Below are 19,964 nucleotides of genomic sequence, written 5' to 3'. Positions count from 1 at the left end.
AACACAGAGCCAACCATGAATGAACTTCCATTCACAATTGCTTCCAAAGAGAATCTCAAATACCTAGGAATCCGTAACTTTGCTGTTGGATGTAAAGGACTCTTCAAGGAGAGAACTACAACCACTGCTCAGTGAAATAAAGAGGACACAAACAAATGGAAGAACATACCATGCTCATGGATAGAAGAATCATTGATAGAAAATGGCCATACTGCCCAAGGTAATTTATAAAGATTCAAACGCCATCCCCATCAAGCTACCAATGAGTTTCTTCTCAAGAATTGGAAAAAACTGCTCTAAAGTTCATATAAGAACCAAAAGAGCCCTCAAACATCTCCAAGATTAACTCTATCAAAAGAATTTAAAGCTGATGCATCACTACCTGACTTCAAACTATACTACAAGCTACAGTAACTAAACAGCATGGTACTGAATACCAAAACAGAGATATAGACCCTGAACAGAACAGAGTCCTCTGAAGAAATAATACCACACACTACAGCCATCTGATCTTTGACAAATCTGAGAAAATGAAGAAATGGGGGAAAAGGATTCTATTTAATAAATGGTGCTGGGAAAATTAATAGCCATATGCAGAAAGCTGAAACTGATCCTTTCCCTGGCCCCTTAATAATGGTAATTAATTCAAGATGGATTAGAGACTTAAAATGTTAAGGACCTATCACCATAAAAATCCTAGGTGAAAAACCTAGGTAGTACCATTCAGGGACATAGGCATGGGCAAAAAGACTTGTCTAAAACAATTCAAAAGCAACGGGTGCAAAAGCTAAATTGGACAAATGGATCTAATTGTAACTAAAGAGCTTCTGCACAGCAAAAGAAACTACCATCAGAGATGAACAGGCAATCTAATATACCGGGAGAACATTTTGCAATCTACTCATCTGACAAATGCTGGCTAATATCCAGAACCCACAAAGAACTCCAAACAAATTTATTTCAAGAAAACAAACAACCCCATCAAAGTGGCAGCTGATAGTAGAACAGACATTTCTCAAAAGAAGACATTCATACAGCCAACAACAGACATAAGGAAAAATGCTCATCATCACTGGCCATCAGAGAAATGCAAATCAAAAACCAATGAGATAACATCTCACACCAGTTAGAATGGCTTACTCACAAAAAGTCAAACAACAGGTGCTGGAGAGGATGTGGAGAAATAGGAACACCTTTTACACTGTTATGGATTGTAAACTAGTTCAACCATTATGGAAAACAGTGTACATTCCTCAAGGATCTTAAAGAACTAGATGTACTATATGACCCAGCCATCCCATTACTAGATATACCCAAAGGATTCGATAAATTATGCTATAAAGACACATGCACATACATGTTTATTGCAGCACTATTCACAATAGCAAAGATCAACAGAATCAACCCAAATGTCCATCAGTGACAGATTTATCAAGGTGTCGTAAGGCATATACAACTATGGAATACTATGCAGCCATAAAAGGATGAGTTTGCGCCCTTTAGACATGGATGCATGCTGAAACCATCATTCTTTACAAACTATCACAAGAACAGAAAACTGTAAAATCGCATGTTCTCACTCATAGGTGGAACTGAACAATGAGATCACCTGGACTCAGGAAGGGGAACATCACACACCGGGGCCTATCATGGGGAGGGGAGGAGAGGATTGCATTGGAGTTATACCTGATGTAAATGACGAGTTGATGGGTGTAGCAGACCAACATGGCACAAGTATACATATGTAACAAACCTGCACGTTATGCACATGTACCCTACAACTTAAATTATAATAATAATAAATAAATTAAAAAAAAAAAAAACAGACACGTGTAATAAAAATATAAAAGCATACAAGGGGAAATATATTCATTTTCTATTGCTGTGTAACAAATGAAATTACCACAAATATAGCAACCTGAAACAATACGTATTGATTAGCTCATGGCTCTATAAGTCAGGAGTCCAGGTACAGAGTTGCTCACACGGTTTCTCTGCTCAGAGTCTCACCAAGCCTAAACAAAGATGTCATCAGGGCTGCATTCCTTTCTGGAGGTTCTGGGAATGAATCTACTTCCAAGCTTAGACTGATGGTTGATGTTTTCAGTTGTGGGACTGAGGTCTCTGTTTTTTTTGCTGGCTGCCAGTGGGAGGCTGGTCTTTGCTCCTAGAGGCTGCCTACATTACTTCTCATGCTTTCCGTGTGTCCCTCGTTGAGCAACAAAAAATAGGTCAGGTCCTCTTATGCTTTAAATCTCTTTGACTTCCATTTCTATCACATCTCTCTCACACCAGTGGGAGAAAGTTTTCTCCCTTTAAAAACTCATGTGATTAGATTAGATCCACCTGGATAATCCAAGATAATCTCCCTATTTTAAGGTCTATAACTTTAATGACATCTGCAAAATCTCTTTTGCCATGTAAGGTGGCATAGTCATAGGTTTCAGGGATTAGGGCATGGGCATCTTTCGAAGACAATTCTGCTACCACGGGTAGCAGAAGAAGCTACACGAGAAACCACATTCTAACTTTAGGATAGTGGTTATGTATGGATAGGGAGGAATAGATTAGAGAATGGTACAAAAAAGACTTCAGTTCTATAATTTCCTACTTTTGAAAACTGGAATCCTAAGCAGAGGAAGGGCAAGTCTGGAGGAGAAAGGTTTCTGACAAAGCAGAATAATCTATCTAAAGCACTGGTAGAGGCACTTATTTTGAATTGAGAAGAGATGTCTTCTCTATTGTATTAGTCAATTGGACTGCTATAGCAAAACACCATAGTCTAGTGTCTTAAGCAACATAAATCTATATGCTCACTGTTCTGCAGGCTAGGAAGTCCAAGATCAAAGTATGGCCACTTCCTGGCTTGTAGATGGCCACCTCCTCACGGTGTCATCATGGGGTGGGGACACGCATGCACACACACACACAGAGAAAGACAGAGAGAGCTCTCATGTCATCACATTAGACTTGTAACAAGAAGACAGAAGACAGTGTAGTGATATCTTCAAATTACTGAATAAAAAATAACTCCCTGTTAGAATTCTGTGCCAGTGGTAAATCCTTTAAGAATTAAGGTGAAATATATTTATCACTAAAAGACTTGCACTAAGGGAAAATTTAAAAGGAGGACTTCAAGGGGAAACAAAATACTCAAAGATGGAAGTTCTTATCTTCTTCTTACCTATCTTTTGAGTCACTAAAATTTCTTCTGCTTTGTCTATTTTGTGTCAAATGTATCCACTGAAATCTCAGTTTCAGCTATTAAGATTTTCAGTTCTAGATGCAGAAAAGTTGAGCAAAAAACCAAAAGTTAAATACGTGGATAGATTTGAATTATTATTGATTGCCTAATAATAGTAACATCATATATATAATCGTCACTATTTTAAAAATATCCAGTAATTAAATACCTGGCAATATTGGCAAGATGATCTAAAAATAAGCCGTGAGTCACTTAGCTTCAATGGGAATTCCCAGTGGAATCAGCTAGTAATCATTTTTAGCTAATGAACCTAGCGTTTGCTTCAGGCTGAGCTTTCTAATCAGGATGGACCCAGCTGCCCTCAGGGTTTTCAGATCATACTTTGCCATCCTTTTGGCCAACTTAACCCAGCCGCCCTTCTGAATGGCTAGACCCGAGCCTCCTTTGTTAGCATGGTGCTCTTAGTACTATATTAACAGGTATAGAGAAATGATTGCATAATTATGCTAGGGGAAGTATGAAAAAAGTTGCTGTTAAGAATTTGAAGGTTTCTAGTTTCCCTTTCTTTGTAGTTTTGGAGTTATTACAAGATAAGAGCAAAAATGCTGTCAAACTTCAGAAAAGCTTTTAAAAATCTTTACTTCCTGAAGCTTTTGAGGAATGAGCTTACGTATTTCTCTTTATGCAAAAAAGATCTTAAAAAACAATGTCAGCTCACAAGATCACAGCTGTGGTACATTTTCTCTCCTGTGAATTTTTCCCAAGTTCAGAGGCACACCCACCAACTCAGAAAAACAGGATACATTGTGCACCAGGAAAAGACAGAAGTATGGTAATGTTTTCCCTCTGTCCTTTCAGGATTTTCCCTGCTACTTTGTTTCCCTCTGTTTCCACCACTTTCTGCCATTCTTCCATCAGGCACTTCCTTTCCCTGTCAGTCCTCTCATCTGATCTTTTTTCTCATGGGTTGGAGGTATTTAAGAGTTCTCCCCCACCTCAATATGGTGTTCATTTGTGTTACCTAAGATGTTTTGGTCTGCTCCTCAACATCACTTCTCTTTCTACTTTTGGGAAAATGAAACACTTGGATTGGGGGTGAAAAAAAGAGAATTTGACGATTCTTCAGTCCCTCAATTGTCTTCAGCACTATACTCAAGTTAGCAATTAAGACCTCACCACTTTGCAGGGTAGTTACTGCTTGATTCCATTGTACAAATGGCACAATTGAGACAAGATCTCTTTCCTTTATCTTGCTATATTCCTTGTTTCTGGTGCTGAAAGCCCACATTATGCCAGAAACCTGTAAGTTTGGGAAGGCTAATACTTGAGAGCTCTCTGTAAGGGATGGGAGGAGATGAGGACATCAGCGATAGACTCTGGGCACTTTGTGACTCAAAAAGAACCCTCTCCCAGAACTCCAAACATATGAGATTCAGAAACTAACCATGTCTTTAGTTATGGGTATCCCCTATAATTACATACTCTGAGGTATGTGGAAGTGCAGAACAGAGCAAAACACACTGCTGTGGGGCAAACCTGTCCAGTTGGTGAAATTCTTCTCTATTACCTTTGCTATATCTGGCTTAATACAAGCCCAGGGAGTCTAAAATCCTCGACTGGCTCCCAATCAGGTCTGCTGTTGGTGAGGAGCAAAGCCCTAGACTATTCTCTTCCTGAGCCACATTTATTCACATACTCATCCATTCATCGATGTATTCATTTGTATTTTTAAATAATATATTCAGAGTAACTTTTGTAACTGCCACAGTGCTAGATACTTTTGTATGTCTCATTCTTTAAAAAGTTCCTCTCAGGCAGGCCTTTTTGGGAAAGATCTAGTCAGCTGACTCCAACTGATTGTAACAATAACTAAACATAGTGGTAGTATTCTCAGAGCTGTTTCCATTCTAAATTTGGATTCAGAGTTTGTATAGATGAAGCATTGAGAATAGTGAAATTGCAGCAGCAGGTTAAAAAAATAAGAGATGACTTTATTTATTCCTGTGACCCCTTGAATAATGCTAACACAGTATATTTCTTTCTGTGAGGAAGTCTAGGCCCTGACAGGGTACAATTTCCAAGTTTGTCCTTTGTGAAAATGTCCTTTGTAAGCTTTTCACTCTTTGACCTTCATTTATAAAGGAGAAATTCCCCCCACAATTTAAGTTTCTAGTGCTGGTGAATGGGGCTCCATCTGGAGACAAGTGGAAAAGAGGAGACCTTTCTTTTTGCTGCCCTCCAAATTATAATGAGTGATGCGGTTCTCTGTCTGCATTTCTTGGTTTGATTCCCTGACTTTCCAGCATCTTCTGCCAATGATGTGATGTTCTCAAAAAGAATCCAGGTTACTCTAGCTAGAGCTACACTGGTGAGTAAAAGAAAAACAATTAAAATAATATGGAAAATGCATTCCCTGCATGACAGAAGTATTTAGGTTTTTAGAAATAATACACACTATTTAACCTTTTATTTTCCTCTTTTAGGAATCAAGGAAGAGGTCTGTATCCAACAGGAATTTTCCAAACTCCCAACTTCATAATTCTCACGTTGACATTCAGACTTATTAGTCTGGACCTCTGGATTTGAAAAAGTTTTTCTTTAATTCTGTGCTGTTTATTGTTAAACTGGGTTAGAAATGCAGGTAGTGTGGACTCGATTCCTAAGAATAGCATTAATGCTGGGTGGTGTTTGGACAAACAGTGGGAGAGAAACCATAAGTCCTTTGAGAATTGAATGTGCCTGTTTTGCAGTATGAACACAAAAGATAGAGTAGAATAGGAAGAGCCAAAATGTAGTCAGTAGTGCTGAAGCGTTCTCCTGAGTCTGTGATTTTAATCTGGGCTGTCAGTGCAGAGTAGGAAAAAAAGAAGACCAGGCTTTAGAGTTAGTAGGTAGTCTATGTTTACAAATGCATGAGGGTACAGACAAGAGGTGAACCTGAATCTGAATAGATCACATATAAATTATGTTTAAACGGGGCATGGGGATTATGACTGGAGTGTGTTCCCATATTGACCAACAGTTTCTCATGATCAGTTACATAGCATCGGAGGTCTCTCTGTACTGCCTTCTCTCTGATTATTTCCCTTTCTCCGTGCTCTGCAATTCTCCAATTGCTATCCCCTTTCACTTTCCGTGACTGACCTCACTTAAGTATTTATTGAAAAGGTAAAAGTCACTGGATGGAAATTGCCTCCTCCCCAACACCAAATCTGCTAGTCTCATGCTGTCTGAAGGATGAAGCAAACATGTTCCCACCTAAGGCCATGCTCTACTTCTGCTGTCACACCCTCAGAGACACTATTTCTGCAATTTTAATCTTATTTTTCCTTCAATCTCTCCCTCTCTATTAGATCATTAGCAATAGTTTACAAACATTCTCTAGTAGCCTTAATAATAAAACAACAGCAACAACGAACTCTGAATCATTAAAGAAAGAACACAAAGGTGGAGAGAGAGAGAATCTAAGGTTGGGGTGTTGCAGAAAAGATGATCATGGGTTTAGGAAATCTAGGGACAGAGTAGTTTATCATTTCTGCATATGAGTGTTTGGGTAAGCAAGAAACTTTGTGAATAGAGAAGAGAATTAAAACATTTAAATATTTGTTAGGCATAAGAAGAGGCTTCACTCAATTTATTTATCTCATTCCAAATAAAATACTGAAGGCAATGAGAAACCACAGCGTTGTCCCCGAGTTTGTCCTCCTCGGGCTGTCTGCTGGCCCCCAGACCCAAGCTCTGCTCTTTGTGCTGTTCCTGGTGATTTACCTCCTGACTGTGATGGGAAACCTGCTGCTGCTGGTGGTGGTTAATGCTGATTCTTGCTTCCACACACCCATGTACTTCTTCTTGGGACAACTGTCCTTCTTGGATCTCTGCCATTCCTCTGTCACTGTACCTAAGCTGTTGGAGAACCTCCTGTCTGAGAAGAAAACCATCTCAGTAGAGGGCTGCATGGCTCAGGTCTTCCTTGTGTTTGCCACTGGGGGCACTGAATCCTGCCTGCTTGCTGTGATGGCCTATGACCGCTATGTTGCCATCAGCTCTCCTTTGCTCTATGGCCAAGTGATGAACAGACAGCTGTGTGCAGGGCTGGTGGGGGGCTCATGGGGCTTGGCTTTTCTGGATGCCCTCATCAATATCCTTGTAGCTCTCAATTTAGACTTCTGTGAGGCTGAAAATATCCACCACTTCAGCTGTGAGCTGCCCTCTCTCTATCCTTTGTCTTGCTCTGATGTGTCTGCAAGTTTTACCACCCTGCTCTGCTCCAGCATCCTGCATTTCTTTGGAAATTTTCTCATGATATTCTTGTCTTATATTTGCATTTTGTCCACTATACTGAGGATCAGCTCCACTACAGGCAGAAGCAAAGCCTTCTCCACCTGCTCCTCCCACCTCACGGCAGTGATTTTCTTTTATGGCTCTGGATTACTCCGCTATCTCATGCCAAATTCAGGATCCATTCAAGAGTTGATCTTCTCCTTGCAGTACAGCGTGATCACTCCCATGCTGAATCCCCTCATCTACAGCCTGAAGAACAGGGAGGTGAAGGCAGCTGTGAGAAGAACATTGAGAAAATATTTCTAGTGTTTCAATAGACTTATGAAATTAGAGTGATGAGGGAACTGGATAAAACTGCAATAAGCAGTGCCTGGACACTAGGATAATTCCTTGATGTCAGGATCTGCGAGGTCCTTTTCTGAAAAATACTTAAGGTGGAAAATTTACCTTTTCTGAAAAATACTGAAGAAAAGGTGGAAAATTATTTTCTTGGGATGATACCAGTTCAGCCCTAGTCAGAGGAAGATGGATAAGATAAAGCTCTCGCTTAGCAATTTTTTCTTACAAAGATATGTATTTATTATACACACTATGGTAAACATTGTTATGGTCTGCTCAGCTTATCTCTACCATTCCTCTAATAACTGAACTCCATGGTTCAATATGCTTCCAAGAGACACTGTTAATCATGGGATCCCCAAATCCTCTCCACCCTCACCTCCCCACCCCCACCACTGTCATTATTCACTCGTTCTTCCTGGCACAGTGACTGGTCCAGAAATGGGCACATGGTCAATGCCAGATCATTTACTCTCTTAGGATTTTTTTTCCTTTTAAGACAGCCTTTTTTTGTTGCCCAGGCTGGAGTGCAGTGGCATGGTTCACTGGAACCTCCGCCTCCCAGCTTCAAACAATTCTCCTGCCTCAGCCTACCAAGTAGCTGGGATTACTGTTTTGGTAATTTTAGTCTCAAGGAGAGAGTCAAAGGTCAGCCTTTCTGCATGTAGCACTCTGACAGCCTACGCAAGTGCCCCTGCTGATAAGATCACTAGAGTTATCCTAGATTCTGCCCTTTCAAGGCCAGATTTATAAACATGAATCATAATAAGAGTTCATTCTTAGATATTTGCATCCTATCAGGCACTGTGTTAAGCAATTTATATTCTTTATTCCATTGAAATACCACAACATATACATTAGGTAAATGCTGAAGTTATTCCTATTTCAGAGAAGAGGAAACTGGCTCAGGGAGATAAATCATGGTGTTGGAATTTGGAACCAATGGGACTTGCACCAACGCCTGTTTTCTTTGCCACCTTGATACACTGACTGTCCCATTGAGGCTGTGAGCTACCCCAGACTCCATACATGAATTCTCCTTTTAATGATTTATAATTGTTGTCTTATTTTATTTTGCTTAAATAAGCCAGAATTAGATTCTGTCATTGCAAGGAAAGGACCTAAAAGGTAAATATTAGTACGGCAATAGAATTGCAAGTATAGATATCCGAGGATAATTGGGATATGTGAAATTGTGTTTTGGACCTAGGCATGTCCCATAGAGACTGTAAATAACATGTTGGTTTATCCTGCTTCAAACTATTCATCCAATGGCCAACCATCCGTAGCTGTGAGAGGACCTATGTACAACCAGAGATGACTCGTCAGCTCATACACATTGCTAGACAAATAGCTCTGCCTCTTGGCCCTAATGATGCTGTAGAAATGGTAGACCATGAGAGCCAATGGCAGAGAAAGGACTGGGCAGAGCCTGTATCAAACTTCAAAAAGAAACCAGAAACATTTAGCAAAGACCCCTTAGATGATGAAACACAATTGGAGGATTAATGAGAAGTATGTTTGAGAGAGGCATGTGGACTAAAATTATCATGGTCCAAAATTAGTTATTCTTTCTAATTACCTTTTACTTTTTATTTATTTACAAGCTGGCAAGTGTCATCCTTCCCTTCACCTTGTACTCTTCAGCATCAAAGAATATAAACTCAAAGAGAACAAGGACATTTTTCTGCCATCTTTACTACCTTCTCAAGAATATTTGCTTTTTCCTTTTTTTTTTTTTGAGATGGAGTCTCACTCTGTCACCCAGGCTAGAGTGCAGTGGCGTGATCTGGGCTCACTGAAACCTCTGCCTCCTGGGTTCCAGCAATTCTCCTGCCTCAGCCTCCCAAGTAGCTGGTATTACAGGCGCCTGCCACCATGCTTGGCTAATTTTTGTATTTTTAGTAGAGACAGAGTTTCACCATGTTGTCCAGGATGGTCTCGATTTCTTGACGTCGTGATCTGCCCGCCTCGGCCTCCCAAAGTGCTGGGATTACAGGCGTGAGCCACTGCGCCTGGCCAAGAATATTTTTAAAAGCTTCTAACATGCCTGTTGCACAATAACTATATTTTGAATGTGTAAGTTATGGGTCAAGAAACGGAGACTCCATTTAGGATAAGTTTTCACCAGAGAGATCCCACTGCTAAGGCAGTTCAAAATAGTTTTTTGAATAGAATCGCCTATCATGCAAAGGTCAGTCTTTCCTTCCTGGTCAGCCTAGTTCTGGTCCATGAAGGCACAAGCACTGTAGCCATGGCTGAGCAAGGTGGTGGTTACGCAAACAGCGACATTTTCTTTCCTTCACCAAGGCTGATCTGCTGTTGCCGTTGGTGAAAGGTATTTTGATAAAGTTCACACATAAATTTTGCCAGATATATTACCAGATACCATCTATTTTTTGTTCCTATTGTGAATTAAAAATTCAGATATATTTGCTACTTGGTTATTTCTAATGTATAGGAACATTGTGGTATTTTGTACATTGATCTTGTATCTGTCAAGTTTGTTGAACTATCTTTCTAGTACTAGCGTCTTGTTTATAGATACTATTGGATTTTAACATTATATTTTAATTACTTTATCTTAAATTAGGCAAAGATTTTTTGTGTATATATGTGTGTGTGTGTGTTTGTGTGTGTGTGTATATATATATATATTATTTTTAGACGAAGTGTTTCGCCCTTGTTGCCCAGGCTGGAGTGCAATGGCGCGATCTTGGCTCACCACAACCTCCACCTCCTGAGTTCACGCGATTATCCTGCCTCAGGCTCCTGGGTGGCTGGGATTACAGGCGGGCACCACCATGCTTGACTAATTTTGTACTTTTAGTAGAGATGGGGTTTCTCCATGTTGGCCAGGCTGGTCTTGAACTCCTGACCTCAGGTGATCCACCCACCTCAGACTCCCAAAGTGCTGGGATTACAGGCGTGAGCCAGAGCGCCTGGCTGTATGCAATTTTTATATATCTCATTTTTAAAGTTCATGCAGCAGCCAGGACCTCCAGTATAGACATCTTTCTGTTGGGATCAATGAGAAAGCTTCTCATGTTTCAGCATTAAGGATGATGCTCTATTTTTCATGAATATCTTTAACTTATTAAGAGAGTTCTTTTTTGTGTTTTCTGAACCTATGAATTATATTGAATGTAGAGTTCTTTTCTAAACATATTTTGGTAAGAATTGGTGTGAGATTTTAGCACATGCTTTTTCTGCTTCTATTGAGGACTACAGTTGTTTCTCTTTTGTTTACTACTGTATAGTGTCTGTCACACAATAAGCATGCAATAAAAATATTTTGGAAAAAAATAAATTCATTGAAATGGTTATATGGTTTTTGTTATTTAATTTGTTAATAACAAATTGTATCAGTGCATGTTCTGTTTTTGAAGAACTGATGCATTCCTGGAATCACCCTACTTAGGTAGAGTATTAAAAACTTAATTAACTGTTACCAATATTTAACTTAGGAATTTCCTATTTATATTTACAAGTGAGATACTATAATTTTTTTATTGCATTCACCCCATCTTTTCTTTTTAAGAACTTTATTGAGATTATAATTTATACATCACAATATTCAGTCACTCAAAATGCACAATTCAATGGTGTCTAGCATATTTACAGAGTTGTGCACCCATCACTACCACCAATCTCAGGACATTTCATCATCCCCAAAGAAATCTCACACCTATGGGTAGTCACTCTCCAATCCCATCCCCATCCTTGGCCCTAGAAATCCACTAAACTACTTTTTATCTATATAGATTTGTGTGTTGTAGACATCCAATACTGATATCACTAATATGCTTTCATTCATCTTTGTATTCTCTTAAAATATTTGCTTAAAGAAGAGATGATCACTTTCTCGAAGGTTTTTATAAAACTCATCTTTAAGGAGCAAGATACTAATAGAGCCCAGCCTCAGCCCAACTCCCAGCCAGCTTACACAGAAGACCGGTGATTCTCGTGACATTTTCAACTGAGGTACTGGGTTCATCTGACTGGGGAGTGCCGACCTGGTACTGGTCATTGCTGCAGTCCGAGATGAAGAGGCATTGCCTCACCTGGGAAGGCCTACAGTTAACTCTTTTCCAGCCAGGGGAAGAACCAGAGACACACAACACCTGAGAATCGCAACTCCCACCCAATAATGCTTGAGCAAACAGAACCCAATTGGTGAGATCATATCCCACACCCATTGAGGGTCCCACACCCAATGAGTCTCCTCATTGCTAACTGTACAGCAGCTCCAGATCTAACCGCAGCATGGTGGCTAGAGGGCCATTGCTCAGGCTTAAGCAGGTAAAACAGCTGCTGGGAAGCTCGAACTGGCGGAGCTCACAGCAGCTCCAGGAAACCTGCCTGTCTCTGCAGACTCCACCCTGGGGCAGGCACAGCAACACAACAGCAGCAGATACCTCTGGTGACCCAAACGACTCTGTCTGACAGCTTTGAAGAGAGCAGTGGATCTCCTAACACGGAGGTCGAGGATCTGAGAAGGGACAGACTCCTCGCTCGCTCGGTCCCTGACCCCCTGAGTAGTCTTCCCAACTGGGAGACACATCCCCACTAGGGCAGTCTGACACTCCTGGGCTGGTTCCTCACAGGGTGGAGTACACCCCTGAGGAGTGAAGCCCAAAGCAAGAATCAGACAGGCACACCCTTGCTGTTCAGAAATATTCTATCTTCTGCAGTCTCTGCTGCTGATACCCAGGCAAACAGGTCTGAGTGGACCTCGCAAGCAATCTCCAACAGACCTAAGACGCTGAAGGGTCCTGACCGTTAGAAGGAAAACTATCAAACAGGAAGCAGACACTCTACACCAAAACCCCATCAGTATTAACATCACCATCAATCAAAGACCAGAGGCAGATAAAACCACAAAGATGCAGCATGGGCAGAAAAAGCTGGAAATTCAAAAATGAAGAGCCGCATCTCCCCGCAAAGGAGCTGCAGCTCATCGCCAGCAACGGATCAGCTGGACGGAGAATGACTTTGACGAAAGATGAGAGAAGAAGTGCCTTCAGTCCATCAACTTCTCAGAGAGCTAAAGGAGGAATTACAACACTCCACGCAGTTATAACCAAAATCTGAAAAAAAGTGGAAGAATTGACGGCTAGGACTAATTAATGCAGAGAAGGTCATAAACGAAATGAAAGAGATGAAAACCATGACACGAGAAATACGTGACAAATGCAATAAGCTTCAGTAACCGACCATCAACTGGAAGAAAGAGTATCAGTGATTGAGGATCAAATGAATGAAATGAAGCGAAGAGAAACCAAAGAAAAAGAAGAAAAAAGAATGAACAAAGCCTGCAAGAAGTATGGATTATGTAAAAAGACCAAATCTACGCCTGATTGGGGTGCCTGGAAAGTGATAACAAGAAAATGAAACCAAGTTTGGAAAAACACTCTTCAGGATATCATCCAGGAGAACTTCCCAACCTTAAAGGGCAGGCTTCAACATTCAAATCCAGGAACACAGAGAACGCCACAAAGATACTCCCCGAGAAGAGCAACCCAAGACACATAATCGCTAGATTCACCAAAGTTGAAATGAAGGACAAAAAATCTTACAAGCAGCCAGAGAGAAAAGGTCGTTCACCCACAAAGGAAGCCCATCAGACTCACAGCAGATCTCTCGGCAGAAACCTCCAAGCCAGAAGATGAGGAATAATATTCAACATTTTAAAGAAAAGAATTTTAAACCCAGAATTTACATCCAGCCAAACTAAGTTTCATAAGTGAAGGAGAAATAAATCCTTTTACAGATAAGCAAATGCTTAGAGATTTTGTCACCACTAGGCCTTGCCTTGATAAGAGACCCTGAAGGAAGTACTCTCAAAACATGAAAACAACAACCGTACCAGCCATCTCCAAAACACGCTAAAATGTAAAGACCATCGAGGCTAGGGAAGAAACTATATCAACTAATGAGCAAAATAACCAGTTAATATCATAATTACAGGATCAAGTTCACACATAACAATCTTAACCTTTAAATGTAAATGACTAAATACCCAATTAAGAGACACAGACTGGCAAACTGATAAAGAGTCAGAAGACTCCATCAGTTCGTTGTATTCAGGAGACCCATCTCACACGCAGAGCGACATACATAGGCTCAAAATAAATGGATGGAGGAAGATTTACCAAGCAAATGGAGAACAAAAAAAGTCGGGGTTGCAATACTAGTCTCTGATAAAAAAACAGACTTTAAACCATCAAAAATCAAAGAGACAAAGAAGGCCATTACATAATGGCAAAGGGATCAATTCAACAGGAAGAGCTAACAACTATCTCTAAAATTGTTGCCATGCACCCAATACAGGAGCACCTAGATTCATAAAGCAAGTCCTTAGAGACTTACAAAGAGACTTACAGACTCCCATACAATAATAATGGGAGACTTCAACACCCACTGTCAACATTAGACAGATCAACTATGGACAGAAAGTTAACAAGGATATCCAGGAATTGAACCATCCCTGCAGCAAGCAGACCTAATAGACATCTATAGAACTTCCACCCCAAATCAACAGAATATACATTCTTCCAGCACCACATCAAACACTTTATTCCAAAATTGGACCACGAATTGGAAGTAAAGTACCCTCAGTGCTAAACGTACGCAACAGAAATTATTTCACAAACTGTCTCAGACCACAGTAACTCAAACTAGAACCTTGTGTGAATTCAAGAAGAAACTCAATCAAAACCGCCAAATACATGGAAACTGAACAACCTGCTCTTGAATGACCACAGCACATAACTAAAATGAAGGGGTGAGAAATAAAGATGTTCTTTGAAACCAATGAGAACAAAGATACAACATACCATGAATCTCTGGGACACATTTAAAGCGGTGAGGGAAATTTATAGCACTAAAACGCCCACAGAGAAGCAGGAAGACTTAAAAATTGACACCCCTAACATCGCAATTAAGAATTAGAGAAGCAAGAGCAAACATTATCTCTAAAGCTAGCAGAAGCTAGAAATAACTAAGAGATCAGAGCAGAACTGAAGGAGATAGAGATCATTGAAACCCAAAAATCAATAAACCAGGAGTTGGTTTTTGAAAGATCAACAAAATTGACAGACCACACTAGCAAGACTAATAAAGAAGAAAGAGAGAAGAATCAAATCGACGCAATTAAAATGATACAAAGGGATATCACCAACGAATCTCTACAGAAATACAAACTACCATCAGAGAATACTATAAACACTCCCATCTAAATAAACTGGAAAATCTAGGAAGAAATGGATAATTTGACACTTAACTTTCCAAGACTAAACCAAAGGAAGTTGAATCCTGAATAGACCAATAGCAGGCTCTGGAAATTGAGGCAACAACTACTACAGCCTACCAACCAAAAAGCTCAGGACCAGATGGATTCGCCCAGCTGAATTCTACCAGAGGTACAAGGAGGAGTTGGTACCATTCCTTCTGAACTATTCCAATCATTGAAAAAGAGGGAATCCTCCCTAACTCATTTTATGAGGCCAACATCATCCGATAACAAAGCCTGGCAGAGATACAACAAAAAAGAGAATCTTAGAACAATATCCCCTGATGAACATCACACAAAAAATCCTCAATAATAAAATACTGGCAAACTCTGGATCTCAGCAACACATCAAAGTTTCATTCAACTCATGATCAAGTGGCTTTCATCCTGGGATGGCACAGTTGGTCTAACATTCGCGAAATCACAAACATAATCCAGCATATAAACAGAACCAAAAGACAAGAACCATGAGCACCAATAGAAGATGCAGAAAGGCTTTTGACAAAATTCAACAGCCCTTCATGCTAAAAAACGCCAATAAATTCGCATTGATGGACCACTCAAAATAATAAGAGCTATTTATGACAAAACTCCACAGCCAATATCATACTGAATGGGCAAACTGGAAAATTCCTTTGAACACTAATAAGATAGGATGCCCTCTCTCACCAATTTATTCAACAACATAGTGTTGTTGGAAGTTCTACATAGTTAAATTAGGCAAGAGAAAGAAATCAGGGTATTCAGTTAGAAATGAAGAAGTCAAATTGTCCCGTTTACAGATGACATGATTGTATATTTATGAAAACCCCATTGTCTCAGCCCAAAATCTCCTCCTTAAGCTGATAAGCAATCTCAGCAAAGTCTCCAGGATACAAAATTAATGTGCAAAATCCTCAGCATTCTTATGTTCACCCAGTAACAGACAAACAGAGAGCCAAATCATGAATGATCCCATTCACAATTGTTTCCAAAGAGAATCAAACACGAAAGAATCCAATCATAAGGATGTAAAGACCTCTTCAAAGGAGAACTACAAACCACTGCTCACACTGAAATAAAAGAGGATACAAACAAAATGGAAGAACATAACCATGCTCATGGAGGAAGAATCATCTGAAATGGCCATACTCGCCTAAGGTAATCTATATAGATTCACGCCATCCCATCGTTACCAATGAGTTTTCACAGAATTGGAAAACTGGCTTTAAAGTTCATATGGAACCAAAAGAGCCCTCAAAAGATCTCCGAAGACAATCCTAAGTCAAAGAACAAAGCTGTGGAGGCATCACGCTACCCGACTTCTGCCAACCATACTACAAGGCTACAGGCACCAAAACAGCATGGTACTGCACCAAACAGAGATATAGATCAATGGAACAGAACAGAGTCCTCGTGAAATAATACCACACATCTACAGCCATCTGATCTTGACAAACCTGAGAGCGAAACAAGAAATGGGGCATGCTGACTCTATTTAATAAATGGTGCTAAGAAAATTGGTCAGCCATAAGTAGAAAGCTGAAATGGATCCTTTCCTGACCCTTATACTAAAATTAATTCAAGATGGATTAGAGACTTAAATGTTAGACCTAATACCTGTCAAAAATCCTATGGAGGAAAACCTAGGTAAAATTATCTGTGACATAGGCATGGGCAAAGACTTCATGTCTAAACACCAAAAGCAACGGCAGCAAAAGCCAAAATTGACAAATGGGATCTCATTAAACCAGTATTTCTGCACACAAAAAAGAAACTACCATCAGAGAACAGGCAACTCACAGAATGGGAGAAAATTTGCAATCTACTCATCTGACAAAGGGCTAATATCCAGAACTCACAAAGAACTCCAAACAAATTTTACAAGAAAACAAACCCCATCAAAAAAGTGGGCAAAGGATATGAATAGACATTATCAAAGAAGATTCATACAGCCAACAAATTATTTAGAAAAAATGCTCATCATCACTGGCCATCAGAGAAAATCACAAAACCACAATGAGATAACCACACCATGCTTAGAATACATCATTAAAAAGTCAGAAAACAACAGTGCTGATGAGGATGTGTAAGAGAACAGGAACACTTTTACACTGTTGGTGGGATTCGTAAACTAGTTCAACCATTATGGAAAACAGTACATGCATTCCTCATGATCTAGAATCCAGATGTACCATATGACCCAGCCATCCCATTACTGGGCATATACCCAAAGGATTAAATTATGCTGCTCTAAAGACACATGCACAATGCATGTTTATTGCAGCACTATTCACAATAGCAAAAGACTTGAATCAACCCAAATGTCCATCAGTGACAGGATTGGATTAAGAAATGTACACATATACACCATGGAATACCATGCAGCCATCAAAAGGATGAGTTTCAGTCCTTTAGCAGGGACATGGATGCAGCTGGAACTACCATTCTTAGCAAATCCTTATCACAAGAACGAAGAAAACCAAACACCGCGATGTTCTCACCATGGTAAGAACTGAACAATGAGATCACTTGGACTCCTCGAAGGGGAACATCACACACCGGCCTATCAACGGAGGGAGGGGAGGGATTGCATTGGGAGTTATACCTGATGCAAATGACGGTTGATGGGCAGCACACCAACACAAGCAATAAGTATATGTAACAAACCTGCACGCTATGCACATGTGCACCAACTTACAGTATATCAATAATAAAATAAATTAAAAAAAAAAAAAAAAAAAGAAATAAAAAAAAAAACTCATCTTTGACATTTTAAGGACTTCTTGTCTTATTGTTGTTGAGAAAATTTATTTCTAATTTGATTCCTTTGATGATTATTGGTACATTTGTGTTTTATATTTTGTTAATGAATCAATTTTGGTGATTTGTAATTTTCATCACCATTATTCATCTAATTTCATTAGTATTTTGTTTTTTATAATATTCTCATAATTTTTAAACATTTACTCATTTATTCAGCATTCATTTCATTTGAAAATGAAAAGTTTCCAACATACAGCAAAATTAACAGAATTTTATAGTGAACACCTAGATAATCACATCTAAATTTTATAATTAACATTTTAATATACATTCTTTTTTACTTTTCATTTTTCCATAGGTTATTGAGGGTACAGGTGGTGTTTGGTTACATGAGTAAGTTCTTCAGTGGTGATTTGTGAGATTTTGGCGTACCCATCACCTGAGCAGTATACATTGTACCCTATTTGTAGTCTTTTATCCCTCCATCACCCTTCTCCACAAGTTCCCAAAGTCCATTGTATCATTCTTATGCCTTTGCATCCTCATAGCTTAGTTCCCACATATGGGTGAGAACATATGATGCTTGGTTTTCCATAGCTGAGACACTTCACTTAGAATAATAGTCTCCAGTCTCACCCAGGTTGCTGTGAATGCCGTTAATTCATTCATTTTTATGGCTGTGTAGTATTTCATCATATGTATATACCACGGTTTCTTTATCCACTCATTGATTGATGGGCATTTGTGTTGGTTCCATGACTTTGCAATTGCAAATTGTGCTGCTATAAGCACGCGTGGGCAGGTATCTTTTTTGTATAATGACTGATTTTCCTCTGGGTAGGTACTCAGTAGTGGGATTGCTGAATCAAATGGTAGTTCCACTTTTAGCTCTTTAAGGAATCTCCACACTGTTTCCATCTTGGCTGTACTAGTTTACATTCCCGCCAGCAGTGTAGAAGTGTTCCCTGATCACCACGTTCACACCAACATCTACTGCTTTTTTTGTTTTTTGATTATGGCCATTCTTGCAGGAGTAAGGTGGTATCACATTGTGGTTTTGATTTGCATTCCCCTGATCATTAGTTGAGCATTTTTTTTCATATGTTTGTTGGCCATTTGTATATCTTCTTTTGAGAATTGTCTATTCATGTCCTTAGCCCACTTTGTGATGGGATTGTTTGTTTTTTTCTTGCTGATTTGAGTTCTTTGTAGATTCTGGATATTAGTCCTTTGTCAGATGTAAAGATTATGAAGATTTTATCCCACTCTGTGGGTTTTCTGTTTACTCTGCTGACTGTTCCTTCTGCTGTGCAAAAGCTCTTTAGTTTAATTAAGTCCCAGCTATTTGTCTTTGTTTTTATTGCATTTGCTTTTTGGTTCTTGGTCATGAAATCCTTGCCTAAGACAATGTCTAGAAGAATTTTTCCAAAGTTATCTTCTAGAATTTTCATAGTTTCATGTCTTAGGTTTAATTCTTTAATCCATCTTGAGTTAATTTTTGTATAAGGCGAGAGATGAGGATCCAGTTTCATTCTCCTACATGTGGCTAGCCAATTGTCCTATTACTATTTGTTGAAAAGGATGTCCTTTCCCACTTTATGTTTTTGTTTGCTTTGTTGAAGATCAGTTGGCTGTAGGTATTTGGGTTTATTTCTGGGTTCTCTATTCTGTTCCATTGGTCTATGTGCCTATTTTTATACCAGTACCATGCTGTTTTGGTGATTATGGTCCTATAGTATAGTTTGAAATCAGGTAGTATGATGCCTCCAGATTTGTTCTTTTTGCTTAGTCTTGTTTTGGCTGTGTAGGCTCTTTTGTGGTTCCATATGAATTTTAGAACTGTTTTTTCTAATCTGTGAAGAATGATGGTGGTATTTTGATGGGGATTGTGTTGAATTTGTAGATTGCTTTTGGCAGTATGGCCATTTTCACAATGTTGATTCTACCCATCCATGAGCATGGGATGTGTTTCCATTTGTTTGTGTCATCTCTGATTTTTTTCAGCAGTGTTTTGTAGTTTTCCTTGTAGAGGTCTTTCACCTCCTTGGTTAGGTATATTCCTAAGTATTTTATTTTTTTTTTGCAGCTATTGTAATAGGG

General features: G+C 39.4%; 1 protein-coding gene across 1 annotated transcript; it reads left to right on the top strand.

Annotated features, from left to right (window-relative positions):
- Positions 1–6,820: 6,820 nt before the first annotated feature.
- On the top strand, positions 6,821–8,361 carry LOC101006223 (olfactory receptor 8S1-like). The gene has a single exon (XM_031650444.1). The coding sequence runs from the start codon at positions 6,875–6,877 to the stop codon at positions 7,790–7,792; it is 918 nt and encodes a 305-aa protein (XP_031506304.1). The 5' UTR covers positions 6,821–6,874; the 3' UTR covers positions 7,793–8,361.
- The last annotated feature ends 11,603 nt before the right edge of the window (positions 8,362–19,964 follow it).

The sequence above is a fragment of the Papio anubis genome, chromosome 9 (genome assembly GCF_008728515.1).
Source record: "Papio anubis isolate 15944 chromosome 9, Panubis1.0, whole genome shotgun sequence".
In the NCBI taxonomy this organism is placed as follows: Eukaryota; Metazoa; Chordata; class Mammalia; order Primates; family Cercopithecidae; genus Papio; species Papio anubis.
This window is presented reverse-complemented; position numbering and strand designations above follow the sequence as displayed.